This window comes from Peromyscus californicus, unplaced genomic scaffold (assembly GCF_007827085.1).
Source record: "Peromyscus californicus insignis strain IS unplaced genomic scaffold, ASM782708v3 Scaffold_1__1_contigs__length_55948999, whole genome shotgun sequence".
NCBI lineage: Eukaryota > Metazoa > Chordata > Mammalia > Rodentia > Cricetidae > Peromyscus > Peromyscus californicus.
The window spans coordinates 49,571,086-49,598,028 of NW_026294492.1; the positions used below are offsets into that span (position 1 = coordinate 49,571,086).

Here is a 26,943-nt window from a genome sequence, read left to right on the forward strand (position 1 = left end):
GTCTGACGCACGCGCAGAGAGTTAGGTTTTTGTTGGTTTGTGTGCTTTTTTTTTTTTTTTTTTTTAACTCTTCCAGTGTTTTCTGAGACTTAAGGGTTTGGAGATTCAAAACACAGGATCATATTAACGTGACATCCGGGCAAGGTGCCTTCCCCGGGACCCAGGGACACCACGAAGAGCATCCGGGTCAGAGCGACCCGGAACCGCTTGAGCAACGGCCATGGCGGCTCTAGTGAGTATGAATGAGGCGGGGATCGGGGGTCGCAGATCCGCGGCCCCTCCGAGCCTCACAGACCCGTGCTTCCTCTGCAGGGCCCCGGCAGCCAGAATGTCACCGAGTATGTCGTCCGAGTGCCCAAGTAAGTCACCCACACCACACACTCCTCGGCCCGGGGGTGGGTCCGCCGCCAGGCGCAGGACCGCGGACGGCAAGGCTGGCCCTGTCTCCGTGCAAGCCTCAGTCACACCTTAGTTAATGTCAGGGTCGGTGACTTTGTCCTGTTCCAGACGCTCAGGCCAGACGTGGCGCACGCCTTTAATCCCAGCACTCGGGAGGTAGAGGCAGGCGGATTGTCTACAGAATGAGTTCCAGGTCAGCCAGGGCTACACAGAGAAACCCAGTTTCGGGGGGAAAAAATCCCAAACTGGTCACAAGTGTTCTACATCCAGTTTTCTGTGCCAAGAGTGCCATATCCCTCAACTCCTGACTGTCTTAGGGGGGTGCTAGGCAAGCTCTCCACCATTGAGCCACATCCAGCCCCCTTTTATTTTGAAGACAGAGGCTTATTATGTAGTCCTAGCTGGTTTGACCAGTTTGGGCTTGAAGCCACCAAGACTACCCCTTGCCTGCTTGCCCTCCTCTCTACAGTAGGGTCCCTCTACACCTTTGGCCGGCCCACTTAAAGTTTTATTTATTATCTTACGTGTATGAATGTTTTGTCTGCATGTACAACTATGCACTATGAGCATGTCTGGTGCCCGTGGGTCTGATAGGTTTGAAGGAGAACAAACTGGGAAACTCGGGAGCATTGGGTCTCAAACTGTGGTTCTCAACCCCTTGGGGTCAGCCCTTCACAGGTGTCACCTAGGACCATTGGAAAGCACAGACATTTACTCTACAATTCATAACGAGCAAAATTATAGTTAATGAAGTAGCAATGAAAATAATTGTATGGTTGGGGATCACCCCAACATGAGGAACTGTATTAAAGAATTGCAGCTTTAGGAAGGTTGAGAACCACTGCTCTGGAATCTATGAGTTCCCAGAATCACCTACAACCAAGGGTGTAATCATGAGTTTGTTGAATGAATAATCAATAGATTGAATTGTCTCTTGCTCATTCCAGGAATACAACCAAAAAGTACAACATAATGGCTTTTAATGCAGCTGATAAAGTCAACTTTGCTTCCTGGAACCAGGTAAGCCTGTAATTCTGGCTGACTAGGGTAGGGGCCTAACTGGGCTGGTGGTTGCAGTAATTACTTTCCTGAAATGATGGTAGCTACACTTTTTTTGTTTGGTTTGTTTTTTTGGTTTTTCGAGACAGGATTTCTCTGTGTAGCTTTGGTGCCTGTCCTGAATCTCCTTCTGTAGACCAGGCTGGCTTCGAACTCACAGAGATCCACCTGGCTCCGCCTCCCGAGTGCTGGGATTAGAGGCGAGTGCTGGGATTAGAGGCGAGTGCTGGGATTAGAGGCGAGTGCTGGGATTAGAGGCGAGTGCTGGGATTAGAGGCGAGTGCTGGGATTAGAGGCGAGTGCTGGGATTAGAGGCGAGTGCTGGGATTAGAGGCGAGGGCTGGGATTAGAGGCGAGGGCTGGGATTAGAGGCGAGGGCTGGGATTAGAGGCGAGGGCTGGGATTAGAGGCGAGGGCTGGGATTAGAGGCGAGGGCTGGGATTAGAGGCGAGGGCTGGGATTAGAGGCGAGGGCTGGGATTAGAGGCGAGGGCTGGGATTAGAGGCGAGGGCTGGGATTAGAGGCGAGGGCTGGGATTAGAGGCGAGGGCTGGGATTAGAGGCGAGGGCTGGGATTAGAGGCGAGGGCTGGGATTAGAGGCGAGGGCTGGGATTAGAGGCGAGGGCTGGGATTAGAGGCGAGGGCTGGGATTAGAGGCTAGCCTGGCTGGTGGCTACACTTAAAACCCCAGCAGACATGTGATTCTAACCATTTGGAGGCTGAGGCAGAAAAACAATATTTTAGACTGGCCTGGCTACATAAATCCTGTCTTAAAAAAAACAAAACAAGCAGGGCGGTGGTGGTGTACGCCTTTAATCCCAGCACTGGAGGCAGATCCAGGCGGATCTCTGTGAGTTTGAGGCCAGCCTGGGCTACCAAGTGAGTTCCAGGAAAAGGCTCAAAGCTACACAGAGAAACCCTGTCTCGAAAAACCAAAAAAAACCCCAAAAGCATAGGCGTGGTAGTGCACAGCTGTCATCCCGGGCTGGATGCAGTATAGGGCCCTAAATTGAAGGCCATCCTTGGCTACATAGTGAGCTCAAGTGAAGCCTAGGACAGGTGGACCACGCCTTAAAAAAGATAAAGTAGGATAGCAAGATGGGTCTTCAAGTAAAGAACTGACTCTTCAACTTTGTCCTCTGACCTCACAAACAGCCAATCCATGGACAACGCCCCAAAACAAATACAGTTTTAAAAGTTTTTAGCCGAGCAGTAGTGGCGCACGCCTTTAATCCCAGCACTCGGGAGCAGAGCCAAGTGGATCTCTGTGAGTTTGAGGCTAGCCTGGTCTACAGAGCGAGTTCTAGGACACCAGAGCTACACAGAGAAACCCTGTCTCGAAAAACCAATAAATAAGGAAATTTTAAAGGCCAAAGTTTTAAACTGTCCACTATTCTGGGTGCCATGTTAAGATGTTACTGTCTCCATTCTGTCTGGGTTGCTCCTGAGCCATCCCCAGGTGGACACTGTCCGTCTTTAGTCTCTTTATACATGAATCTCTTTTATGTGGGATGTTTGTGTGTGTGCACATGTGCTCGTGGGCATGCTGTGCATGTCAAGGCCAGAGGTTGACATCAGTGTCCTTTTTTTTTTTTTTTTTTAAAAAGATTGTTTTTTTTTTTTTTTAAATTCGTATTTTATGTACATTGGTATTTTGCCTTTATCTATGTCTGTGTGAGGGTGCTGGCTCATCTGGAACAGGAGTTACACAGACAGTTGTGAGCTGCCATGTGGGTCCTGGGAAATGAACCTGGGTCCTCTGGAAGAACAGCCAGTGCTCCTAACCACTGAGCCATCTCTCCAGCCTCAGGTGTCTTCTTTAGTCACTTTCCACATCATTATTTTGATGACATCTGTTGGGCCCAGGTGTGTGTATGTGTGACAGTTTGGAGATCAGTTCTCAGGAGTCAGTTCTCGCCTTCTGCCTGCGTTAGTTAGGTTTTGAGTCAGGGTGTCTCCCTGAGCCTGGGGCTTGCTGACCAGTGAGTTCCAGGGGCCCTCCTGTCTGCCCCTCCTTGCTGGGGACTCCGGACACACCATGCCCAGCTTTGTTTGTGGGCACTGGAGATCCGAACCTCACTCCTCATGCTGGAGCGATGGAACCCAGCACAGGGGACAGAAGGCCTGTGGGGGGCTGAGAGGCTGTCCTTGCTGCTCCCCCAGGCCCGGCTGGAGCGAGATTTGAGCAACAAGAAGATCTATCAGGAGGAGGAGATGCCAGAGTCCGGAGCAGGCAGCGAATTCAACCGAAAGCTCCGGGAGGAGGCCCGACGGAAGAAGTACGGCATCGTCCTGAAGGAGTTCCGGCCTGAGGACCAGCCCTGGCTGCTCCGGGTCAACGGCAAATCGGGCAGGAAGTGAGTGGTGCTGGTGGTGAGGAGGGGCCAGCCTGTGTCCTTCACACATGCACACTTTGGGGGCACCTTCCCTGAGTGTGTTCTCAGCAGGAGGGGGCCACTACCACCTCTCTTTCAAAAGTTTAATCTTGAAGATGAGCCAACTAGGTGGTGCTGGCCTGGCTCAGCAGCCTGAGTGCGGCCTTGAGGTGAGGCCATGACACTTGGGGTGACCCCAGGGTAGAGGGTAGTCCATGGCAAAGGAGCCAATGACAGGTGTTCTGTGCACAGTAGCCGTGGTGGGCTGTAGGCTGGGAGCAGGGCAAACAGTGCTACATGGCCCAGATTCCGGCAGTAGCGTTGAGGACAGTGGCCACAAGGTGCCTGAGTGATGATCTGAGCTCAGGAGATGGTGGCCTGGTGCTTTCTTTCTGTCCCAGGCATTCCTAGGAGAGCCCAGGTGGGTGCTGATGAGGGGAGACGGGGTGCAGGCAGGCCTTGTGGGTAGGGTTGTGACCTGACCTAGGCTTTCCACAGGTTCAAGGGCATAAAGAAGGGCGGAGTGACAGAGAACACAGCCTACTACATCTTCACACAGTGTGCTGATGGCGCCTTTGAGGCCTTCCCTGTGCAGAACTGGTACAATTTCACGCCGCTGGCCCGACACCGCACACTCACTGCTGAGGAGGCCGAGGAGGAGTGGGAAAGGTGAGCCATAGGGGTCACACTGTGGACACCCTCAGAGCAAGCCCACCCAGCACAGGCAGCTGGCTGGCCTGGGAACTGAGTGAGGGCTGGCAGGGCTGATGGGCACAGCCTCCTGATGGAAGCTGCTTCAGTTCTAACCTGGGAGGGAGAGTCAAGATGGGTGCCAGGAAGGGAAGCTGGGACAGAGGACTGGGGATGTTCAGCATAAGGTGCCCAGAGAGGGCTGTGGGCATTTATGTGATGTGTGGGGTTGGCCTGTGCCTGCCTGCAAGCCTGGACCAGTGCATGTTCTCAAGGGGCCGCGAATGCAATGTCAAAAGCAGCCCCTTCCTGATGTGTAGGGCTTATTCCAGGCATGTGTAGATGTGTCCACAACAGCCTTGTCCAGTGGGACCCCTGCTCTATCAGTAATTCATGAGATAAAATAATTGTGGGATGTGATGTGGGGTAATACACATGCACACCAGTTACCCTAGCACCCAGAAGGAGGAAGCAAGAGGATCAGGAGTCCAGCCTCTGCTTATTAAGTTTGAGGTCAGCCAGGGTCATATGAGACCTGGTTTCAAAACACCCCAAAACTTGCCAGGCATGGTGGCCCACGCCTTTAATCCCAGCACTCAGGAGGCAGAGGCAGGAGGATCTCTGTGAGTTCAAGGTCAGCCTGGTCTACAGAGGGAGTTCCAAGACAGCCAGGACAGTATATAGAGACCCTGTCTCAAAAAACGAAACAAAGAAACATAAAGGAATATTAATTAGCTAACCAGTGTGATAGCTGGATTTGTCTGGACAGACCTGGAGCTTGGTTGGAGGAGCTAAGATGTGGGCCTCCCTAGGCACTCAGTTGCACATGGACCTGAGGCATCTCAGTGCTCCACTCTGTATGATTTCAAGATTTGGGGGTCTGAAATGACCTCATTTGCCTGGTCTGCCCCTTTTTTGTTGTTGGGTGGTGTACCAGGAGACAGGGATGCCTGGAGCATGCTGTGTGGAGACAGGGCTGCCTGGAGCATGCTGTGTGGAGACAGGGCTGCCTGGAGCATGCTGTGTGGAGACAGGGCTGCCTGGAGCATGCTGTGTGGAGACAGGGATGCCTGGAGCATGCTGTGTGAAGACAGGGCTGCCTGGAGCATGCTGTGTGGAGACAGGACTGCCCGGAGCATGCTGTGTGGAGACAGGACTGCCCGGAGCATGCTGTGTGGAGACAGGACTGCCCGGAGCATGCTGTGTGGAGACAGGACTACCCAGAGCATGCTGTGTGGAGACAGGACTGCCCAGAGCATGTTGTGTGGCTCATGTTAACAGCCTTGGGGGACCTTCCTGCCTTCGCTCCTCCATAGAGGTCACCCTGTCACGCCCATTTAAGTGGCCTGGTCACTATGCCCCACCATCCTCCTTACCCAAGCAGCTCCTTTGCTGCCCCCCAGAGTGCTCAGTCACTGTCCCCACGTGTAGGAGGAACAAGGTCCTGAATCACTTCAGCATCATGCAGCAGCGGCGGCTCAAGGACCAGGACCAGGATGAGGAGGAGGAGGAGAAGGAGAAGCGCAGCCGAAAGAAGCCGAGTGAGCTGCGCATCCACGACCTGGAGGACGACCTGGAAATGTCCTCCGATGCCAGCGATGCCAGTGGCGAGGAAGGTGAGCGGGGTCCCAGAGGCCCAGTTCAAGGACAGGGCCACCAGGGAAGCTCATGACACGGGGCCCCTCTAGAAATGAATGGCACCTTGACAGAATTCCCGTGGGTTCAGTTTGAGTGTTCCAGGGGTGCTGTGCGGCAGGAGGGATAAGTGTCCAGGCTAGCCTTCTCTACGAACTGGCCTAGCATGGGGTGCGGTCTCCTTGTTAGGCACATGACACATAAAGACACACCACACGTGGTGTACAGGCCACAATCCCAGACCTCAGGCCTGAGGCAAGAGGATCCAGAGTTCACAGCCAGCCCTGCCTGGCTACATGGACCCCGTCTTAAACAAAGGGCACACCTTTAATCCCTGCACTGGGAGGCAGAGGCAGGCGCATATCTGAGTTAAGGCCAGCTGGTCTGCAGAGCCAGTTCCAGGACACCCAGGGCTACACAGAGAAACCCTGTCTCAATCCACCTCCACACACACACACAAATTCAAAAAGGGGTTAGTTGGATGACTTAGGGATAGAGAACTCTTTCCCCAAACTCCACACAACACGATGATACAAGGCGGGCTGGTGGCATGGTTTGGGGGTGGAGCCCCTGCCTAGAGTCCTGCAGAGAAGAGTGGGGTGGAGCCCTCACCTAGCTGTGAGCAATGCTTATCCAGTCTGAGCCCCTCTTAAATCTTCTTTCCTTCACAGGCAGCAGAGCCTCCAAGGCTAAGAAAAAGGCCCCACTGACCAAGGCAGGCAGGAAGAAGAAGAAGAAGAAGAAGGGCTCAGATGATGAGGCCTTTGAGGACAGCGACGATGGGGACTTTGAGGGCCAGGAGGTGGACTACATGTCCGACGGCTCCAGGTGAGGAGGCGGGCGGGCGCGAGGCGGGCGGGCGCGAGGCAGGCCTGTGGTCATCCATCTTCATGTTTGCCCTTGTCTGCCCCACAGCAGCTCCCCAGATGAGACAGAGGGCAAGCCCAAAGTGCCGCAGCAGGAGGATGGCCCCAAGGGTAGGTGTCAGTTGGGGACCCGGGTGTGTGTGTGTGTGTGTGTGTGTGTGTGTGTGTGTGGGAGTCCACTTGGCAGTCCTTCCGCTCACACTGTCCCCAGGTGTGGATGAGCACAGTGAGAGCAGCGAGGAGAGTGAGGAGGAGGAGAAGCCTCCTGAGGAGGACAAGGAGGAGGAGGAAGAGAAGAAGGTCCCCACCCCACAGGAGAAGAAACGCAGGAGAGGTTCGTGGGGACTTGCTCGCTGGTGGCGGTGGGGGGTGGGCTCTCGGCTCTCTGTTTATGCCCCTCCTCTGGCCCATGCAGACAGCAGCGATGAGTCGGACAGCTCCGAGGATAGCGACATTGACAGTGAGACCTCCTCTGCACTCTTCATGGCGGTAAGGCAGAGCCCGACCGGAGCTGGGATGGGAGTGGCAGTCCAGCCTTCAGACTCATATCCCAATCTCTGCAGAAGAAGAAGACACCCCCCAAGAGGGAGCGGAAGCCGTCAGGGGGCAGTTCTAAGGGCACCAGTCGGCCAGGAACTCCCAGTGTAGAAGCAGCCAGCACCTCTTCCACTCTGCGGGCTGCAGCCAGCAAGCTGGAGCAGGGTGAGTGCTGGGAAGGGCCGCCCATGTCCATCCTCTGTACACCAGATGCCCCCCCTCCCCCCACACACACCTGACATTATTCTCTCCACCAGGGAAGCGGACAGCTGAGACTCCAGCAGCCAAGCGCCTGCGGATGGACACAGCCCCCCAGAGCCTGTCTGGGAAGTCCACCCCCAGCAGCGGGTAGGTTCAGACCTGAGTAGGACCACAGGCGGGACTTGGCCACAGGGACTCTTTTATGACCAGAGCCTCTCTCCCTCCACCTCCCACAGTGATGTCCAGGTGACAGAGGATGCTGTGCGCCGCTACCTGACCCGCAAGCCCATGACCACAAAGGACCTGTTGAAAAAGTTCCAGACCAAGAAGACAGGGCTGAGCAGTGAGCAGACCGTGAATGTGCTGGCGCAGATCCTTAAGCGCCTCAACCCTGAGCGCAAGATGATTGGTGATAAGATGCACTTCTCCCTCAAAGAGTGATGCTAATAAAATAAAGAGCTGACCCAGAGTCCTCTTTGCCACCCTGGCCTTCCTCCTGGGGCTCTAAGCTCCATTTTTTACAGGACACAGCCTTCCTGCCCACAGAAATCAGTCCATGGCCAGGGCTTGTTCCCTGTGCAATCTTCAAGAGTTTAATTTTACTTGTAGTTTCTGACCACGCCCCCAGCCCCTCACTGGGGATTCTAGGCGGGGCTCCACCCTGACCACGCCCCCAGCCCCTCACTGGGGGGTTCTAGGCGGGGCTCCACCCCTGACCACGCCCCCAGCCCCTCACTGGGGGAGTCTAGGCGGGGCTCCACCCTGACCACGCCCCCAGCCCCTCACTGGGGGGTTCTAGGCGGGGCTCCACCCTGACCACGCCCCCAGCCCCTCACTGGGGGATTCTAGGCGGGGCTCCGCTCTGACCACGCCCCCAGCCACTCACTGGGGGATTCTAGGCGGGGCTCCACCCTGACCACGCCCCCAGCCCCTCACTGGGGATTCTAGGCGGGGCTCCACTCTGACCACGCCCCCAGACCCTCACTGGGGGATTCTAGGCGGGGCTCCGCCCTGACTAGCCTACCTTGTATCGCTGTGTTGTGTAGGGTTTATGGTAGACCTTGTCTGGGAGTGCTCAGCTTCTCAGTCCTTCAGGAGTGCAGGCTTGAGATTTGTGTTGTTGCAGCACAAGTGATAAAACGGTGGGACCCAGACTTGTTACGCCAGCACTCTTGAGTGAGCTACATGCCCAGTCCTCTTTTTACTGTTGTAGTTGAGGCTGGCTTCGAACTCCTGATCCTCCCACTTCCACCTCTGGAGTATTCGGATCATAAGTATGTACCACTGACAGTTATGGCTCTCTTACTTTGTATTTTGAGAAGGCCTTGCTGTGTAGCCCAGGCTAGCTGGGAACTCCGTTTCCCAGATGCTAGGGTGGTAGTCACGTCCCCTGCATACAGCCCAGTTTGCGGTTCTTGGCTCAGGCACTTCCTCTCATGGCCACCGGAATCCAAACCTATTCATGGTGTTGGCACCTGGATGCTGTTTTCCATTTCCAAGGGACATTCCTGGGGTCCCCCTTATCTCCTGACAGGCCCAGAGATATATCTTATCCAGGCCAGCCGGGCGTAGCTCAGGCAGAGTGCTTTACATTCTTGGGTGGTGACATGGCTGATTGGTCCTTGGCCTCAGCTGCTACCTTGAAAGCTGGGTCCTGAGCAGCCTGGGTGCAGGGAGGGCTTCCTCACTGGCAGCTGGACACCAGTGGAAAACCCACTCCCACACCTACCGCCCCTGGCTGGTGATGGGGAGTGGCTGAGAAAAGGGGCTAATCCCTAGGAATGTCTCTGCTCACTGAGCCTCCCTGCCCTACCTTCTGCTGGCCCTTTGACGCTGGGTCTAAGGCAGCATCCACCCCAGGCAGGCAGGTATGCACAGCCTTGTAGCCAGGGGCAGAGCCTTATGTTCGGGGACCTATTTCAGACTGAATTCTGCACTTGAAAATGCTTTCAGTTCTGAGAGCCATTGTTTCTTTTCCTTTTTGTGATTTTTTTTGGTTTTTTTTTGTTTTTGTTTTTCGAGACAGGGTTTCTCTGTGTAGCTTTGCGCCTTTTCCTGGAACTCACTTGGTAGCCCAGGCTGACCTCGAACTCACAGAAATCTGCCTGGCTCTGCCTCCCGAGTGCTGGGATTAAAGGCGTGCGCCACCACCGCCCGCCCGGCTTTGTGATAGTCTCATGTAGCCCAGGCTGGCCTTGAGCTAGTGATGCTCCTGCCTCAGCCTCCCCAGTGCTGAAACGACAGGCATGCACCATCATGTCATTTTATGCTGGGCTTTGTGTGGAACCCAGGGCTCCGAACACGCTCAGCAAGAATTCTACAAACTCAGCTCTAGCTCCGGGTGAGAATGTGTGCGCGCACGCACACTCTGGCATCAGTTCTCCATGTGGCTTCTGCAACTCACTCAGCTCAGGTGCTGTGGCAAGGGCTTTACCCTGCCAAGCTCTCACCACCACTTACTGTGTTCTGAGACACTCTAGCTTATGCTGGCTGCCCCGGCCTCCTGAGCACCAAGGTGACCAGGAGTGAGCAGCATGCAATGCCATACCTAACATCAGTTTTATTCCTTTGTCTCCAAAGTCCTTGGTTTGTTGTTGACCATGTCCGCTAGCTGGGTCTCATGGGTTCAGAAGTCAGCGGAACCTGTTCCTTCTTGGGAATGATGGGACCCAGCAAGCTCCAGCCTCCCTTGGGCTCTGATGCACCAAAACCCAGACTGGCTATAGCTGTGGCTTTTCAGGTTGGCCTTCCAAGAACGGGAGTCCCGGCCCTTGGGTATCACCTAGACTTCCTTTTCCTGTTTCGATGCTGGCTCAGCCAGGCCCGGAGACAGGGGTCCGATGTCTTAATCCTGGCTAAAGCCGAGATGGACGAATGCCCACTGACTCTTCCATCTGCCATGTGCCCTTCCCAGTCCCTATTGGCGCAACATGGCCCTCACTCCAGCACAAGACCTACAGTAGGCCTCCCGGTCTCCCTGCACTTCCCACCAAAAGCAGGTGGGGTGGGGACACAGATTGGTGGCCAGCTCTGGGCTTGCTTCTGGCTAATGGTAGGACACTCGTAAATCAGGGGAATTGGAAATGGGTCTATGGAATGTCTGGGCGGGTGAGCCATCAATTCTTAGGGGTGAGGATGTGGGGACAAGGTGGGTGGGACCCCGGTGGCTTCCCTGAGCCAGGGTGCTGGCAGTGAGTTTAATCCCCAGGGCAGGCAGAGAATAAATTGAGGGCCCCAGGGTCTCTCAGCATCCTGGGACCTCCCTGTCACAATGGCTGCGGGAAGACTAATGCTCATGTTTCCGCTGCTCCTGTTCTTGCACCTGGGCCTCGGCTGGGGCCCTGGTCCTCAAGGGGCTCCAGCGGCAGAAGAGGAGATCTCATCTGAGGAGATGGCAGAGACTGGAGAGACCCGGAAGCCCACTCAGGGTAAGAATTCCTGGGCGCCTCATGACTCCCTAGCTCCTTCTCTGAAAGCCCTGGCTCTTGCCTCACACTCCTGTTCTACCCTGTGCTAGGTAACAACCACATCCGCCTTCCAAGAGCCCTGGCTGCTCCATGCCAGCTGTGGAGCCTGACCCTGCCGGTGGCTGAGCTGGGTCTGGGTTATGCCTCAGAGGAGAAGGTCATCTTCCGATACTGTGCTGGCAGCTGTCCCCGAGAGGCCCGTACCCAGCACAGCCTGGTGCTGGCCCGGCTGCGAGGGCAGGGTCGAGCCCATGGTCAACCCTGCTGCCAGCCCACCAGCTATGCTGATGTGACCTTCCTCGACGATCGTCACCGTTGGCGGCAGCTGCCTCAGCTCTCAGCCGCTGCTTGTGGCTGTGGTGGCTAGCTCTGTGCCTCGGAATCACAAGCGTGAGACAGCCTGGGCTTTGAATGGGTCAGATGACATTTATTAGAAACTTGCATAAGTGAAGATGAGAAGGGGACCTGGGACTGGGTATCAGTAATTAATGCAATAAAAGAAATGTTCTAATGGCCTTAGGAGTGTGTGTGATGGGGTACCCCAGCAGCCACCAGGCTATGTGAGTTCTGAGACCTGTCTCTTGAGGGCCCTAGCCCTGGCAGATGGTAATTTAAAGATGCCCACGATATGCTTTTTCCAACTTTATTCACAAGGCGTAGAGGTCAGCAGGCTAGGGGTGGCTCTCCTGGCCTCCCTGGCCCCACTCCCTCAGGGAGGGAGCGGCAAATCACTGAGATTCGTCGGCCCCGGGGGACCCGGCGCTCCCCAAAAAATGATTCTTCATCTCGAAGTATTTCATGGGAGAAGTCGTATCGGGCTGAACCCCTGCAAGAAGAGACAGGCTGAGGGGTGGGTGGAGGGAGATCCTGCCCCTTTAGCATTTCTATACTTTTTCTGAGTGGTGGCAGCAGTTTCCTCTGCTGTGCGAGCACAAAGAGGCGTTAGAAGCACTTGGCCTCATCTGGGGCTTCTTGGCAAGGCATTACCTCAGAATGTAGAGGGAGCCTGGCTCCAGCAACAGTTCCAGCCACTGCTCAGGTTCCTGGGTGTGCACCAGTTTCATAACACTTGGGGACAGCAGAGAAAGACCAGCGATGGTGGATCCACAGAACTGGAAGAGGGGTACAGTATGTGTGTGTGCGTGTGTGTGCACCTGTGTGTGGGGGGGTCAGGCTCTGATCTGCCCTCCTGCCCACCCACATCCTGCCTGGGAGTTCTGAGGGTCTGCCTTCTGCCCACCTTGACACTGTCAACATGGGGCTTTATGTAGCCCCGAGGTTCCAGGTCCAATACGTGGACCAACGACAGCAGGGTCTGGTCAGGGCCAAAGGCAGCCGCCTGAACCCGCTGCAGGATGGCCTGGCTTGCATCAGACCAGCGGGATTTCTCCGTCTCCCTGAAGCCGTGGATGGCCTGCACAGAGAGCTCAGGTCATGACTGGGAACTTCAGGATAAGGAAATGAGGCAGAGTCCACAGGCAAGTAGTTTTCCAGCTTTAACTCACAATTTGGCCTTTAAGCGGCTCAGCGAGGTCTCAACACCGCATCTGGTCTCCAGGCTCCAATTCCCAGTCCCTGGTGCTGGCCATCCCAGTATTCAGTGTCTGTGTCTCTGGGCTCAACTCAATCCCACTCAAGACCCTAGTAAGACCCCAAATGGTGGCACCCCCTCACCCGAGCCTTCTACCCTTAACTTTGTCAACACCCCTGAGCTGCAGAACCTCAAGTCTAAAGCGATCTTGCCCTTGCAGCCCATTCCTACCACGGTGCCCACCAAGGCCCTCCCTTCTGATTCCGAGCCCACGAGTGAGTACTACACTGCTCTGTCCCTCTGAGCTCAACCCTCCGGGTTCTCCTTCCCCAGCTCAGGCCCCTCTCCTCACACGCCCCAGCTGCAGGCCTTCCCCCTCCCCAGTTCCGGCATCAAGGTCAGCCCTGTCCCATAGGACGTCCGAACTCTGTCCCTCCCGAGATGCCCAGCACCCGCCACGTCCCACACCGGAGCAGCCCGTCGCACGCTGCCGCCGGAGCCCGGCTCCCAGTCCCGCCCCGTGCTCGCCCTCCACGACACGGCCCCGCCCCTCACCGCGTCCCAGTGGTCGTACTCGTAGCGCCGGCGCCGCAGCTGGGGCTCCAGTTCGCGCGTCAGCGTGTCCTCCTCGGCCTGGCTCAGAAAGCCGGGCCGCACCACGGCCTCGTCGCGCAGGCGGCTCAGCACGGCGGGGTCCGAGCCGCGAACCCAGCCGCACCCGGAGAGCGCCCGCACCGCCAGCCGCCCGGGGCCCGCCATCTTCGGACGGCCGCTTAGAGGCGGGCCGCGCCCCCGCCGGCCATTGGCTGGGGCCAGCCCCGAGCCCGCCCCCCACCGCACGCCATTGGCCACGAGCGCGCTCACCCCATTAGCCGTGCCCCAAGTCCGTCCAGTGTTGGTCCCGCCTCTGAGCCCTGATTCGATCTCAGGTTCGCGCCGGAGGTGGGATCTGGGCTAACCCAGGCTTGGGGTCACGTGGGGCAAAGTCAAGGTTAGAGGCTCAACCGGTGTTGCTAGCACAGGCCCGTCGCCTTGCATCCAGCACACCCTGGTGGAGAGCGAGAGACAATTTCAAGGTCAGCCTTGGCTACACTTGAGTTCGAGGCCAACCTGAACTACAGGAGATGCTGTCCAAACAGAAAAAAAATACGACGTTCCAACAAGGAAGACCCATTAATACAACCCACACCTGGGCCCGCGAAGATGGCTCAGCAGGTAAAGGCACTTGCCCCCGAGCCTGGTGGCTTTGGTTTGAGCCCCAGGACCCACACACACAGTGGAAGCAGAGAAGTCACTAATGCAAGTTGTCCCCTGACGTCCAAAGGGACACTGGCACCTGCCCTTCTCCCACAAATAAACTGTTCCAATTTTCCCTTTTAAGCTACTTCTACATACCCGATCCTCTGCTTCCATTTTTAGTATAAAATCCACAAAAATTTCCCCTATCATTCTTTCTGGCTCCAGCCTGATTTTGAACCCCACGGCAAAGTGCTGGGTCTTATGGGTCTGAGGATCAGTCCAATGCCACTGGTGGCTCCTCCATGTTGCTCCTGGTTGATCCTTCGGCCAACCATACTACCTAACTCTCCAGCGGAGCAGACAGGACTCAGCAGGTCAGATGTACTTGAGTTCCAGCACCCACAGGGGAGCTCCAGGGGACCCAACACCCTTCTCTGGACACCACGGGTACTGCACTCATGCACACAAACCCACACATAATTGAAAATGCACAAAATTATAGTTCTACCTGCTGGCTTTGGGCTAGTATATGGCTTAAAAGTTTCCTAACAGCCACACATGGTGGAGCACAGCTTGAATCCCAGCACTCGGGAGGCAGAGGCAGGCGGTCTCTTGAGTTCGAGGCCAGCCTGGTCTACAGAGTGAGATCCAGGACAGCCAGGACTACACAGAGAAACCCTGTCTCAGAAAAGAAAAAAAAGAAGTGGTTTGTCATGGAGTCAAGGTGAGAGGGGCCTGGTGATTTGGAGACGTAATCTCAGACATGGGACAAAGACCATAAAGGTTTAATTTAAAGTCACAGTGTCTCAGGCAGGAGGGCAGCCTCAATCCACATCTTCTCCAGGGATACCTCTGGGCTCGGCAGAGGAAGTGTGGGCAGTCCTGGGTCTCCACATTCCTGGAGATGAGGTCAGGCCCTAGGTACTCGCCGGGGCAGGAGGATCGGCCGGTGCTGTAGGAGTCTCCTTCTGTACCAGTTCCGGCTCATCCTCCCCGTCCTGAGGTGGGTGGACCAGGACCTTGTCCAAGATGCCAAACTCCTGGGCCTCCATGGGGCTCATGTAGCGGTCCCTCTCCATGGCTGACTCTGGGAGGAAGCAGTACATACAGATAAGAGCAGAGACCTGGGATGCTTTCCCCAAATTCCTAGGTTGAAGTCCCCACCAGTAGCAGGATGGTTTATGGAGCTGTGAGGATGGAACCCCTACCCCGGGATCTGTGCCCTTATTAAAAGTGGCTTCTGCAGGAGGACCTAAAGTTCAAGGCCAGTCATAACAAGGAGTTTAAAAAAAAAAAAGGAGCTCAATTGATAGAGCACTGGTCTAGCCTGCACTGTGCCCTGGTTCCATCCCCAGAACCACCTGTAATTCCGGCAAAGCAAAGGTGCAGCCGTTAGGATCAGGGTCTGAAGGTCAAAGGTCACCTTCCAGGCACCAGCTGTTCCTGACCTTCCTGCTTCCAGGACTCAGATACACATTCCTAGTATTTGAGCTCCCAGCCCACCATGTTTTGTTCAGGCTCCGAGTTACATAAGACACGCACGCACTCTGACAATTCTTCCCCGTGGGGCTTGGAACGTCTCTGTGTCTCAGTTTCCCCAGCAGTAAGAAATACATTTCTTTTTTTCAGGCAGCTCATGTAGCCCAGGCTGGCCTCAAAAGGATGACTCCTGATTCTCCCGCCGGCACCTGACAAGTGCTGGGACAACAGGGGTGCACCACCGTGCCACACTGGTTTAATTTTCACTGACTACTCAAATACACTCGGGTTCTAGGACCCACATGGTGGAAGAGAATTGCCTCCTGAACATTGCCCTCTGACCTCTACAAGTCACAGTACGCACATGCCACACACACCAATAAATACACCCAGGAAAAGGTCACGTGGTGCCATGTGGTGAATCTTAGGTTGAACATATGTGACCAGCAGCACCAAGATAGATCCAAGAATGGTGTGTGGGCCAGCAAGACTGCCTGGCAGGAGGAGGCGCTGGCCACCAATGAATGACCTGGAGTTCAATCACCGCAATGCACAAGGTGTCAGGGAGCACTGATTTCTACAAACTGTCTTCTGATTTCCACACTGTGGAAAGGCACATGCTCCCCAAAAAACGAAATCTCACGGGCACCAGGAAAACTGTGCCGGTACCCACCAGCACCCACCGGCACCCACCAGCACCAGTAACCCTTGCTACCTTCCCCCCACCCAAAATATCATCTGTCAAAACAGCACGGAGCAGCTGAGCCAGTTTTCGTGGCTGATATATTTATTTTGGTCTGAGACTGAATCTTGCAATAGTCTCTACATCAGTCTAGACCTCCTGATTCTCCTGCCTCCACCTCCCAGGGCTGGGATGACAGGCAGGTGCCACCACACCCAGCTTACAAAATTGGAAATTCTGCCCAGTAGGCTAGGAACTTTGCCAGGCCAGAAATACATCCCCGGGGCTGGAGAAGTGGCTCGGAGGTTAAGAGAACTTGTTCTGGCAGAGGACCCAGGTTCAATCCTCAGCACCCACACAACTTACAAATGTTTATAATTCTGGTTCGAAGGGATCTGACACCCTCTTGTGACCTCACAGGCACCAGGCACACATGCAATACAGACATGCTGGAGAAACACCCATACATATATAATAAACAATAAAATGAATTATTAAAAAAAAAAAAAAAAAAGGAGTTGGGAGATGGTGGTGCACGCCTTTAATCCCAGCACTCAGGAGGCAGAGCCAGGCGGATCTCTGTGTGTGAGTTCGAGGCCAGCCTGGTCTACAAAGTGAGTTCCAGGACAGGCTCCAAAGCTACAGAGTGAAACCCTGTCTTTAAAAAAAAAAAAAAAAAAGAAACAAAGAAAGGAAAGAAATGTGTATTTGTTTCATTTAGTTTTTTGAGACAGTTTCTTTGTGTAGCTCTGGCCGTCCTATAACTTGTTTTGTAGACCAGGCTGTCCTGGAACTCAGAGATTTGCTTGCCTCTGGGATTAAAGGTATGTACCACTACCACCACCCCTTGGTAAGAAATCTATACTTAAAGCAAGAAGGCCTCCAGCCCCTCACTGGGGATTCTAGGCAGGGCTCCACACTGACCACACCCCCAGCCCCTCACTGCGGGATTGTAGGCGGGGCTCCACCCTGACCACGCCCCAGACCCTCACTGGGGGATTCTAGGTAGATGCTCCACCCCCAGCCACATCCCCAGCCTTTAGAGACACTTGACTATCAGCACTGGAAGGGGCCACAGACACAGAGCATTTTAGGTTAGTGATTCTACTGAACACCCCACCCCCAAGGTCCAGGGTGAGCCCACTATAGTAATGTGGCTCTGAATGTCCAGGTGGGGAAGCCCTGGTTTAGGACAATGCCAACGCACAGGAGTGTGCCCTATGAGGCGGGGTGCTCACCGATCACCTGCAGGCTCTGCTTGGTGTGTTTGGCGTAGATATTATATAACTGCTTTTTCAGCTTCATGATCTCCTCTGCCTGGATGGCGATGTCTGTGGCTTGGCCCTGAGAAGCGAGCGGTAAGTTGAGGAAGAAGATGAAGCCTAGAACTGGAGGAGTTCCCTGACAGGATGCTAGAGGAAGCCATCCCTGTGCTTCGGCCCTGCAGTTTCTGCGTGTGTTTCCATCCCATTGATCTATTTTTGTTTTACTTCACTTTTCTTTTGTTTTGTAACAGTCTCTCTCTATAGCAATGGCTGTCCTGGAACTCGCTCTGTAGCCCAGGCTGGCCTCAAACTCAAGAGATCCGCCTGCCTCTGCCTCCTGAGTGCTGGGATTAAAGGCATTCTCCCACCACGCCCAGAACTGTTTTTTGTTTTTTATCCTTTCCTCTGGTGCTGGAGATGGAACCCAGAGTCTTTCCTGTGCTTAGCAGGCATTCTACCCCTGAGGAGCACCTTCCCAGCCATGAAAACAGTGGCAGTCAGGAGGCAGCGGCAGGCAGATCTCGGTGGGTTAGAGACCAGCCTGGTCTACAGAGTGACCCTGTCTCCAACAAAGAAAGAACAGTGGCCTAGACTTCCTCCCACATCCCTGCAGGACATACTCACCCTGGCCCCTCCGGAGGGCTGGTGGATCATGATTCTGGAATTGGGTAGCGAGTGGCGCATGCCCGGGCTGCCAGCGGCAAGTAGCAGGGAGCCCATGCTGGCAGCCTGTCCAACACACCATGTGCAGATGGGGTTCAGAATATACTGCATTGTGTCGTAGATGGCCAGGCCCGCAGTCACCACGCCACCTGCAGGCCGTGGAGCAAGTCAGGCCTAATGGGACCCTCCTCCACCCCAGTACCGTTCCAGCAAGTTACGAGTGCAAACGTCATTGGGAATGGGGGGGGGGGGGGGTGACAGGAATGACACAGGTCACAAGGAGAGTCCTTTCTTCAGAATCAGCTATGGTCACATATGTACATGGGACAAAACACACACACACACACACACACGTCAAAAGGCTCCGCCAGTCACCTCCTGCCTATGAACCCTGGTCAGGCCGTATGTCACCACGTAGGGCCAGCCACTCCAGCTCTCTAAGGCACACTTGCCCTGCGTAGATCAGAGGTAAGCATCCTGACCTGCCACTCGAAGCTTTGGTGAGAAGGGAAATGAGTCTACAGTGTGGAACATTCTGTGAGAGGTATCTGGCCTGAGGAGCCTAATTAACTTGGGCTGTTGAGAAGGACCAGCCGGTAACAGTGCTCCTCACCACATCTGACAACCCGAGTTCAATTCCCAGGACCCACAGGATGGAAGGGGGGAACTGACTCCCAGAGGCTGTCCTCTGCTGACCCCTGTGTGCACACAGCGGCATGCACAAGCCCATCTACCCACACACTCATAGAAATAAATGTGATCTAATGTTGTTCTTTTCTTTTCTTTTTTCAGTTTTTCGAGACAGGATTTCTCTGTGGAGCTTTGCGCCTTTCCTGGATCTCACTCTGTAGACCAGGCTGGCCTTGAACTCACAGAGACCCGCCTGGCTCTGTCTTCCGAGTGCTGGGATTAAAGGCCTGCGCCACCACCGCTGGCCTAATGTTTTTCTTAAAAATCAACTATTTCTGCTGAGTGTGGTGGCTCGTGCCCGCCATCCCAACCGAAGTGAGAGAACTGTAGAGAATCTGGCTACAGAGGGCAGGTTGTACGTTGACTCCCAGCACCCCCAAAATAGACATGGCAGCACATGCCTGCGATCCCTGCCCTGGGGAGGTGGAGACTGGAGGACCCTTGGGGCTCACTGACCAGCTAGACTAGCATACTTGGAAAGTTCCACACCAGTGACAGACCCTTTTGGAGAGATTTCAATTAATCAATTAATTAGTTCTTTGTTTTTTCCCAAGACGGGGTTTCTCTGTGTAGCCCTGGCTGTCCTAGAACTCACTTTGTAGACCAGGCTGGCCTCTAGAGATCTGCCTGCCTCTGCCTACTTAATGCTGGGATTAAAGGTGTACACCACCACACCTGGCTAAAAATCCTAAATTTCTGTGTAGCCCTGGCTGTCCGAGAACTCAGAGATCTGCCTGCCTCTGCTTCCCAAGTGCAAGAATTAAAGGCACGTGCCACCCTGCCATGCTTGGAGCGATCTTAAATTTTAGATTCTGCGGAAAGCTGCTTCACATCTATTCTCCAGAGAGGGGATATTCCCGACCCCACAACCAGGTCAGGCCCTGCTCACCTGGGCTGTTGATGTACATGTGAATGGGTTTCTTGTTGCTTTCAGACTGTAAGAACAGCAGCTGGGCGATGACCAGGCTGGCGACACTGTCATCAATCTGTGGGTGGGGAGGGCACAGTTGTCCCCAGGTTGAAGGTGGGCTAGATGGAGGCTTACGGAGCCAGGAACCCGAATTTGAGCATAGGAAGGGGTGGTCAGGAGCCCCAGACACTGGAAGCCAATAAGCTGAGGACAGGGCTGGGATGTAGTGTAGCAGGTAGAGTGCTTACCTAGCATGCTCGGGGATCTGAGTTCAAGCACTGCCCAGACCTGGTGTGGCGGTCCAGACCAGTGCAGAGTGATCCCCTAGCATGCTCAAGGTCCTGGGTTCAAGCACTGCCCAGACCTGGTGTGGTGGTACACACCAGTCATCCCAGCACTTGGGAATTGGAGACAAGAGCATTGGGTGGGGTTCAAAGACCAGATCTCAAAAAACCAACGAGCTGACCGGGGCTGTGACTCAGTGGGCAGAATGTTAGCGCTGAGTTCCAGCGCCAGCACTGCATAAACCTGGTGTGGTGATACACCTTCATCCCAGCCCTAAATGTCGTCCTCAGCTACATAGGGATTTCAAGGCCACCCTGAGACCCTGTCTCAGAAGACTTCAAAACAAAGACTGGCTGCCAACAGCAGTCTACGGTGGTGATGCACACGTGAAACCCAACATTTGGGAAGCTGGCACGGCATGGTGGAAACTGGCCTGGACTACATAGCAAGAGTTTGGCTCAAATGAAAATGAATGTTTAAGGTCAAGGACTAGGGTCTAGGAGGTCACCAGGGACGAGGGAGAGGGGGGTGGGGCACAGAGCTTGACCAGGGGAGAAATGTTGGAGACAGCTAGGTGTCTCCAGAGCGCACCGGGGTCGCTCACCGGGCCCATGACGCACACGATGCGTTCCCGCAAGAGCCTCGAGTATATGTCATAAGCGCGCTCGCCTCGACCCTGGTGGGAAAAGAACGGAGGTGAAAGGTCAGCGACCCTTGCACGCGGCCCTCCGCCCTTCAAGCCTCGACACCATGTCCCCACCAGGCCCCCGTACCGTCTGTTCCACAACTATAGGGATGAGCGGGAAAGCTCGCGTAGCAGTTCCATGCAGGCTCCTCTGCAGGGGTGAGCCGCTCCCAGCAGTACATGGCGGGGAGAAACGCACGGCAAAGCGAGACAAGACAGCACCATATCCGCCCGCAGCCACCCGGGCCTCCCCCAGCAGCACTCGGGGCCACATGCCGCCGCGCGCACTGACTTGGCTTCCGGAACTACAACTCCCGGCGTGCTTTGCGGGAGCGCTCGCTCGCCCACTTCCGGGAGCCGAGTGGGCGGGACCGCAGAAGGCGGGAGTAAGTCTGTGGGCCGTGTCTTCACCGGAAGTAGGCGTTCGAATGAATAGGGGAATCCCACGTCTCCGTCCCATGCAGGTTCCTGCTCGGGGCCTCTCCGTTCCCCGGCGTCCACGCGGGAAGCAGCGCACGGCGGGGTGAGGCTAGGCCTCAGGTGAGACACCTGTCCGCCACCATTGCTCCCGCAGCAATCTTCAGGTGCTCGTGCTGGCCTGCCGCCTGTCTGTCTTCCGAAACTACAATTCCCAGGTGCTTTGCGCCATTGACTCCCGGGTATAGGCTCTCGAAAAAAGGGAGTGGGATTTATACCGGAAGTAGAGCTCAGGATTCGCTGAGGAATTTATTGAACAATGCAGCTTAGGGAGTTGGGGGCGTTGAGGCTCTTGGAGACCTCGAGGGACCCCAGAACAGGAGGCCTGAATCTTGCCGGAGGCACCGGATGTTCGCCAAACCTGTATTCGTTCTCAGAGGGTACTCGGTATTCCAGGAACGTCCCCTTTGTCCTGGTGGAAGCTCCACCTCAGCTCCCCTCCCTCACCTCTTTCTCCCGAATCCCTGCTCTGTCTCAAGCCCCCGAAACACAGCTCCTCCCCCAGAGATGCTCAAGGCCACGCCCACAGGGTATTTAAACTGTACCCCGGCAGACAGACACGTGGTGTTTTGGTCTCTGTTCCCCGTCTCCTCTGTGGGTGGCCGGAAAAATCATCCAGGAGTGCTTTACCCACCAAACGGGGGCTTTTTCTAATTTGGTCTGATTTGGATTGCTGCGTCGGCAGAGAGGGTGATCGGTGTGCAGAAACTTTTCACCTTTATTGTCCCGTTCCAAGCGGGACTTGGGGGTAGGTGGACAGTCAGATGCACGGTCCTTCATCTTGAGCTGCCGCCGCCAGGCTCAGGTCCCATTAACTCCCTCCAGGGCCACACCTCCATTGTCCTCCAGCCTAGCCTGTGCCCACGCTGCTTCCTCACCCAGCAGCTGGAAGTCCTTGAAAGAGATGAGACTGAGCCATCCAGCACCTGACATCATGGCTCCCTGTCAGTCACCTATGCACCTGACTCCAGTAGCCACACCTCCTTTTACATGGGGCTCCCCTCTGCCCTGTGCTAAGCTCTTTCACAACACACCCATATCAGGCTGAGACATCATGTGTGCAGAAACTGCCTTTGCTTCCACCCCAGGCACATTCTGGAACTTTCCCAATTAACTGTTGCCTGATGTAACTATTACTTCAGGAAGTTGCACTGATTGATCTTTTTGGTTTTGTCTTTTATGTGTGTAGAACAAGAGCTTCATAAGAAGACATTCTACACAGTGGTTCATCTCCATTCCCAAAGGCAAACCTTGCCCCCCAGCCCCTCACTGGGGATTCTAGGCGGGGCTTCACCCTGACCACGCCCCCAGCCCCTCACTGGGGGATTCTAGGCGGGGCTCCACCCTGACCACGCCCCCAGCCCCTCACTGGGGATTCTAGGCGGGGCTCCACCCTGACCACGCCCCCAGCCCCTCACTGGGGATTCTAGGCGGGGCTTCACCCTGACCACGCCCCCCAGCCCCTCACTGGGGATTCTAGGCGGGGCTCCACCCTGACCACGCCCCCCAGCCCCTCACTGGGGATTCTAGGCGGGGCTTCACCCTGACCACGCCCCCAGCCCCTCACTGGGGATTCTAGGCGGGGCTTCACCCTGACCACGCCCCCAGCCCCTCACTGGGGGATTCTAGGCGGGGCTCCACCCTGACCACGCCCCCAGCCCCTCACTGGGGATTCTAGGCGGGGCTCCACCCTGACCACGCCCCCAGCCCCTCACTGGGGGATTCTAGGCGGGCCTTCACCCTGACCACGCCCCCAGCCCCTCACTGGGGATCCTAGGCAGGGCTCCACCCTGGCCACGCCCCCAGACCCTCACTGGGGCATTCTAGGCGGGGCTCCACCCTGACTACGCCCCCAGCCCCTCACTAGGGGAGTCTGGGCGGGGCTCCACCATGACCACGCCCCCAGCCTCTCACTGGAGAATTCTCGGTGGGGCCTTGCTTCTATCTTTGAGCCATGCCCCAGCCCCATATTATCTTATATAATATCCTTAGCCACCCCAAGAAACAGGAACTACTTCATCTCCAAGTTACTAAAAGAAAAATGAAGCCCAGAGATGTTAAGCAATTTATTTTAGGCGAAATGGCTAGCAAATCATAGACGGAGGCAAGCTGCTGAATTCCTGAATCCCAGTGTCCTTGCCTGTAGAACAAGAGTCTCTGGTGTGTCCCAGGATTCCTGAAACATTTCCTGGGTAGCCTCTTGTTCCCTGAGGAAGATACATTTTGGTACCTGGGGACCTGCATTTAAATTTCGCACAAAGGCCAGAAATGAACATCAAAGGCCGGAAATGTTTCCTCCCGGAGCTCTCCAAACAACACAGGCTCCTGCCATGGCTTTGCCCACCATAATCAGGTGACAGGACTCAGTTGCAGGATGGAGAAGTCAGGCTGGAACTGATCTGGGGGCTTCCTCCCTGCCAGTCCGGTCTCAGAGTGCCAGAAGGTGACATTCAGTCTGTTGCGGGAGAGAAGACATCAGTGGTCTTAGCCAGTTGTGGACCGTGACTGCTACCACTCTGCCCAGGCAGGACGGCGACCCTGGTGCAACAGCGGCGTGGGAGCTACCTACGGGGGCAGCCTGCAGCCTCCTGGTTGGGTTCAAGGTTGCTCTACAGGGGGGAACCATGCTTGGTGCTGTGAGCGGACCAGAGCCCACGCTCGGAAGTCACAGGCAAGGAGAGAAACTTACCTCTCATTGCTTGCTGAATGTGAAACTGCCCTTCGGAATGTTCATGCTCTCAGGGACTCACAAGTCAGAGTGCAGGGAAAGCAGCAGCTGCAAGTGCTCGGCCCTGAGTGGGCTCTTACAGCACCACGGCCCCTCCAGGCTCGGGGAAATTCATGGAAGAGCTGGAGGGTGGGACAAGGGCTGTGAAATGTTGTCTCATGGACACTCCTGACCTCACGGCAGCCGTGGCTGCCTGGACAAGATCGGGGCAGCAAGATCAGTCAGTATTCCAGCAGGCCGCAGTAACTGGTCTCGGTAGGTTACAAAAAAGGACTTGAAGCCGGGCGGTGGTGGCATAGGCCTTTAACCTGGTTGGGGGAGCTCTGCTGGAGTGTTGGGAGGAACAGGAATGGATCTGAGTAAAATACTTCACATAAATGTATGGAATTGTTAAAAAATAAAACAGAAACAGTTAAAACAAGCCAGGGCATGGTGATACACATTTTTTCCTTTTTCTTTTTCTTTCCTTTTTTTTTCTTTCTTTTTTTTTTTTGTTTCTTTTTGTTTTTTCGAGACAGGATTTCTTTGTGTAGCCCTGGCTGTCCTGGAACGCACTCTGTAGACCAGACTGGCTTTGAACTCAGATCCGCCTGCCTCTTCTGGAATTAAAGGCATGTGCCACCATGGCCTGGCTGCCCCCCCCCCCCCCCTTAGAACTCACTTATGTAGACCAGGCTGTGCTCAACTCAGAGATCTGTCTGGCTCTGCCTTTCAAATGCTAGGACTAAAGGTGTGCACCACCATACCCCAATTTGTGGAACACATCTTTAATCCCAGCACTCAGGAGGCAGAGGCAGGAGGATCTTGATGAGTTCAAGGCCAGCCTGGTTTATATTGTGAGTCCCAAGCCAGCCAGGGCTAAATAGTCTCAAAAAAAAAAAAAAGGCAATAACAAAACAACTGTATTTTGTTGATTTGAAGGTTTATTGTTATTATTTTTAATTGTGGGGGTGTGGGGATGTGCAAGGAGCAGAAAGGTGTGTTAGATCCCTGGAGCTGAAAGTGCAGAGGGTTGTGAGCCACCTGAGGCGGGTGCTGGGAACCAAACCCAGGCCCGCGTGGAACCAGCAAGTGCTCTCAACTGCTGTACCACCTCTGCACTCTCAGAATGTCACTATTCAAACCTCAGGGAACTGAAGGTCTCACTCTGTAGCCCAGGCTGGCCCGGAGTTCATGGCAATCCACCTCCCTCAGCCTCAGGACTACTGAGAGGGTGGGCATGCAGCACCAAGCCAGGCTCGCTGCTAATAGGTCTTATTCCTTTTCACTTATGAACTGTTTAAGACAAAAAGCCTTTGTCAGACCATTGGATCTTTCTAGAATGCAGTAACCATACTTTTCCTCATAATCCTTTCCAAACAAGCTGAAGTTCTGAGGGGTGTGGAGGGGTCGGAATCCCCTTCTGCTCTTCAAAGGGTTATGACGTTTCCTTTTTTGGTGATTTTTGTCTGAAACAGGGTCTCCTGTAGCCCAGGCTGGCCTGGAATTTACTGTTGCCAAGGCTGACTTCCAATTCCAGAGCCTCTTTCCTGAGGCCTAGGATGACAGACAGGAGCCGCCACTGTCTTTCCTTTGGAATCTGGTAACTAAGCCCATGATAGCTGAGTGATTTACACACAGGGAAAGGAGGGCAAACCCGAAGGAATCCAGGTCAAGGCTATTCAAACCAGATCAAAACCAGATTAAAATCTACAGATGTCAATAGCACCAACTCTTTGATTTTGAAAGTAGAATTACATAACAGCACCAGTGGGCGTTGGCTCATCCCTGTGGGAACAGCCATCATGGCAAGACAGCCATCACCGCCACAGCCGTCTTGGCAGGCCTGTGGCTCAGATCTGCCGTCCGGCGGCACACTCAGGAGGTGGAGGCAGGCGGGCCAGGAGTTGAAGGGCAGCCTTAGCTACTTAGTGAGTTTGAGGCCAGCCTGGGCAACAGGAGAAGCAGGAGGGATAGGGTGGGGGAAAGGAAAGGAAGAAAAAGGAAGAAGAAAGTTGTCGCCTGAACTTTTCTCTGTGAGATGTGAATACACGTCACTCACCTTGCACAGGACACCTGGAAACTGCCCCACCTCAGTCTGTCTTGGTGAACAGGGAGTTTATTGGGTCACTCACAGGAGCATGGCAGGAGCCCCACACAACACAGGTGACCAGCCTCTAAAAACTTGGTATATGGAGTCCTGCACAACACTTTGACTTCTGACCTCTTATGCCTGTCCCCTTGTACTCAGAGACCACATGTGATTGTTCAGAAGGTTGTGCAGTTGTAGAAGGTGCAGGAGCTGGGAGGCTGCTGCCACCCCAGATGGTTTATGACCCTCCCATGCCCTCTAGTTTGGTTGGTTGTTTTTTGTTATTGTTTGGTTGGTTTGGTTCTTTTGAGACAGGGTTTCTCTGTGTAGCCCTGTGTCCTGGAACTTGCTCTGTAGACCAGGCTGGCCTCGAACTCACAGAGATCCGCCTGCCTCTGCCTCCCGAGTGCTGGGATTAAAGGCGTGAGCCACCACCGCCTGGCTCTCTCCTTAGTTTTTATGCCCTTCGGAGACAGTCTAATGTAGCTCAGGCTGGCCTGCTATGGGCTCCATAGCCTGGGATGGCCTTAAAGTGCTGGGATGGCAGGTGTGTGTCGTTGCACCGTGTTCCATCGAATCACCTTCTAAAGTGTGTCCAGTTTGTGAGTTATTTGGAGAAGACTGTCCTATCAAATCTAGTCAAGATCGGGCAACAGGCCTCAGCTGGTAAGCCTGAGGACCCGAGTTCATCCCCAGGACCTGAACGGGGAAAGAAGAAGTCAAAAGGACAGGAAAGGACATGGCTGCTCCTAGATATGGCGGAGGAGAAAGTTTGTTGTAGATGTGTGGGAGAGCACAGCTGGAGGTGGACACCGGCAGAGTGGACATGACCCTGAGCCATGTGAGGAGGGAGGACGGGAGCCAGGTGCAGCAGCCAGGAGGCCAAAGGTCCAAAAGGCAAGGGTGACCAAAATGTCTCAGCTATTTATGGAAGAGGCTCTGGGGGAAGGACAGCCCAGCCCCTGGGCAGGAGGGTTCAGGTAGCGGGTGAGGTATGCCATCCATACCC

At 54.8% G+C, this 26,943-nt stretch overlaps 4 protein-coding genes and 1 long non-coding RNA gene across 6 annotated transcripts; 3 read left to right on the forward strand and 2 right to left on the reverse strand.

Annotated features, from left to right (window-relative positions):
* Positions 1 to 82: 82 nt before the first annotated feature.
* On the forward strand, positions 83 to 8,231 carry Gtf2f1 (general transcription factor IIF subunit 1). 2 transcript variants are annotated; one of them, XM_052746807.1, is made up of 13 exons: positions 83 to 232; positions 313 to 359; positions 1,347 to 1,419; positions 3,622 to 3,815; positions 4,332 to 4,502; positions 5,955 to 6,139; positions 6,830 to 6,986; positions 7,077 to 7,135; positions 7,236 to 7,358; positions 7,440 to 7,513; positions 7,588 to 7,726; positions 7,819 to 7,909; positions 7,999 to 8,231. In XM_052746807.1, the coding sequence occupies exons 1-13, from the start codon at positions 221 to 223 to the stop codon at positions 8,201 to 8,203; spliced, it is 1,530 nt and encodes a 509-aa protein (XP_052602767.1). In that variant the 5' UTR covers positions 83 to 220; the 3' UTR covers positions 8,204 to 8,231. The 2 variants fall into 2 exon arrangements, with proteins under 2 accessions (XP_052602767.1, XP_052602766.1); XM_052746806.1 differs by having other exon boundaries at positions 87 to 232; positions 7,074 to 7,135.
* Pspn (persephin) lies at positions 8,225 to 11,746 on the forward strand. The gene is made up of 2 exons (XM_052746817.1): positions 8,225 to 11,190; positions 11,280 to 11,746. Exons 1-2 carry the CDS (start codon positions 11,034 to 11,036, stop codon positions 11,594 to 11,596), a joined length of 474 nt encoding a protein of 157 aa, XP_052602777.1. The 5' UTR covers positions 8,225 to 11,033; the 3' UTR covers positions 11,597 to 11,746.
* A 112-nt stretch (positions 11,747 to 11,858) lies between these two features.
* Positions 11,859 to 13,565, reverse strand: Alkbh7 (alkB homolog 7). The gene is made up of 4 exons (XM_052746815.1): positions 13,316 to 13,565; positions 12,470 to 12,643; positions 12,217 to 12,341; positions 11,859 to 12,055 (listed from the first exon to the last, which is right to left on the reverse strand). Exons 1-4 carry the CDS (start codon positions 13,517 to 13,519, stop codon positions 11,893 to 11,895), a joined length of 666 nt encoding a protein of 221 aa, XP_052602775.1. The 5' UTR covers positions 13,520 to 13,565; the 3' UTR covers positions 11,859 to 11,892.
* A 1,203-nt stretch (positions 13,566 to 14,768) lies between these two features.
* Clpp (caseinolytic mitochondrial matrix peptidase proteolytic subunit) lies at positions 14,769 to 21,245 on the reverse strand. The gene is made up of 6 exons (XM_052746814.1): positions 20,747 to 21,245; positions 20,578 to 20,649; positions 19,668 to 19,764; positions 18,050 to 18,237; positions 17,399 to 17,504; positions 14,769 to 15,086 (listed from the first exon to the last, which is right to left on the reverse strand). The coding sequence occupies exons 1-6, from the start codon at positions 21,116 to 21,118 to the stop codon at positions 14,917 to 14,919; spliced, it is 1,005 nt and encodes a 334-aa protein (XP_052602774.1). The 5' UTR covers positions 21,119 to 21,245; the 3' UTR covers positions 14,769 to 14,916.
* LOC128115774 (uncharacterized) lies at positions 21,194 to 24,284 on the forward strand. The gene is made up of 2 exons (XR_008220289.1): positions 21,194 to 21,293; positions 22,325 to 24,284. It is a non-coding gene; the product is annotated as an uncharacterized LOC128115774 (long non-coding RNA).
* Positions 24,285 to 26,943: the final 2,659 nt, after the last annotated feature.

Coding starts and splice junctions, on each gene's coding strand:
- Gtf2f1 (XM_052746806.1), top strand. Junction 1,420..3,621: donor ACTTTGCTTCCTGGAACCAG/GTAAGCCTGTAA, acceptor CTGCTCCCCCAG/GCCCGGCTGGAGCGAGATTT. Junction 7,727..7,818: donor AGCCAGCAAGCTGGAGCAGG/GTGAGTGCTGGG, acceptor TCTCTCCACCAG/GGAAGCGGACAGCTGAGACT.
- Pspn (XM_052746817.1), top strand. CDS start 11,034: ATGGCTGCGGGAAGACTAATGCTCATGTTTCCGCTGCTCCTGTTCTTG. Junction 11,191..11,279: donor GACCCGGAAGCCCACTCAGG/GTAAGAATTCCT, acceptor ACCCTGTGCTAG/GTAACAACCACATCCGCCTT.
- Clpp (XM_052746814.1), bottom strand. CDS start 21,118: ATGGGACGGAGACGTGGGATTCCCCTATTCATTCGAACGCCTACTTCC. Junction 19,765..20,577: donor TCGTGTGCGTCATGGGCCCG/GTGAGCGACCCC, acceptor CCCCACCCACAG/ATTGATGACAGTGTCGCCAG. Junction 17,505..18,049: donor AGCCCTCCGGAGGGGCCAGG/GTGAGTATGTCC, acceptor CTCGCTTCTCAG/GGCCAAGCCACAGACATCGC.
- Alkbh7 (XM_052746815.1), bottom strand. CDS start 13,519: ATGGCGGGCCCCGGGCGGCTGGCGGTGCGGGCGCTCTCCGGGTGCGGC. Junction 12,342..12,469: donor CCCATGTTGACAGTGTCAAG/GTGGGCAGAAGG, acceptor CCCCTCTTCCAG/TTCTGTGGATCCACCATCGC. Junction 12,056..12,216: donor GGCTCCCTCTACATTCTGAG/GTAATGCCTTGC, acceptor CTCTTCTTGCAG/GGGTTCAGCCCGATACGACT.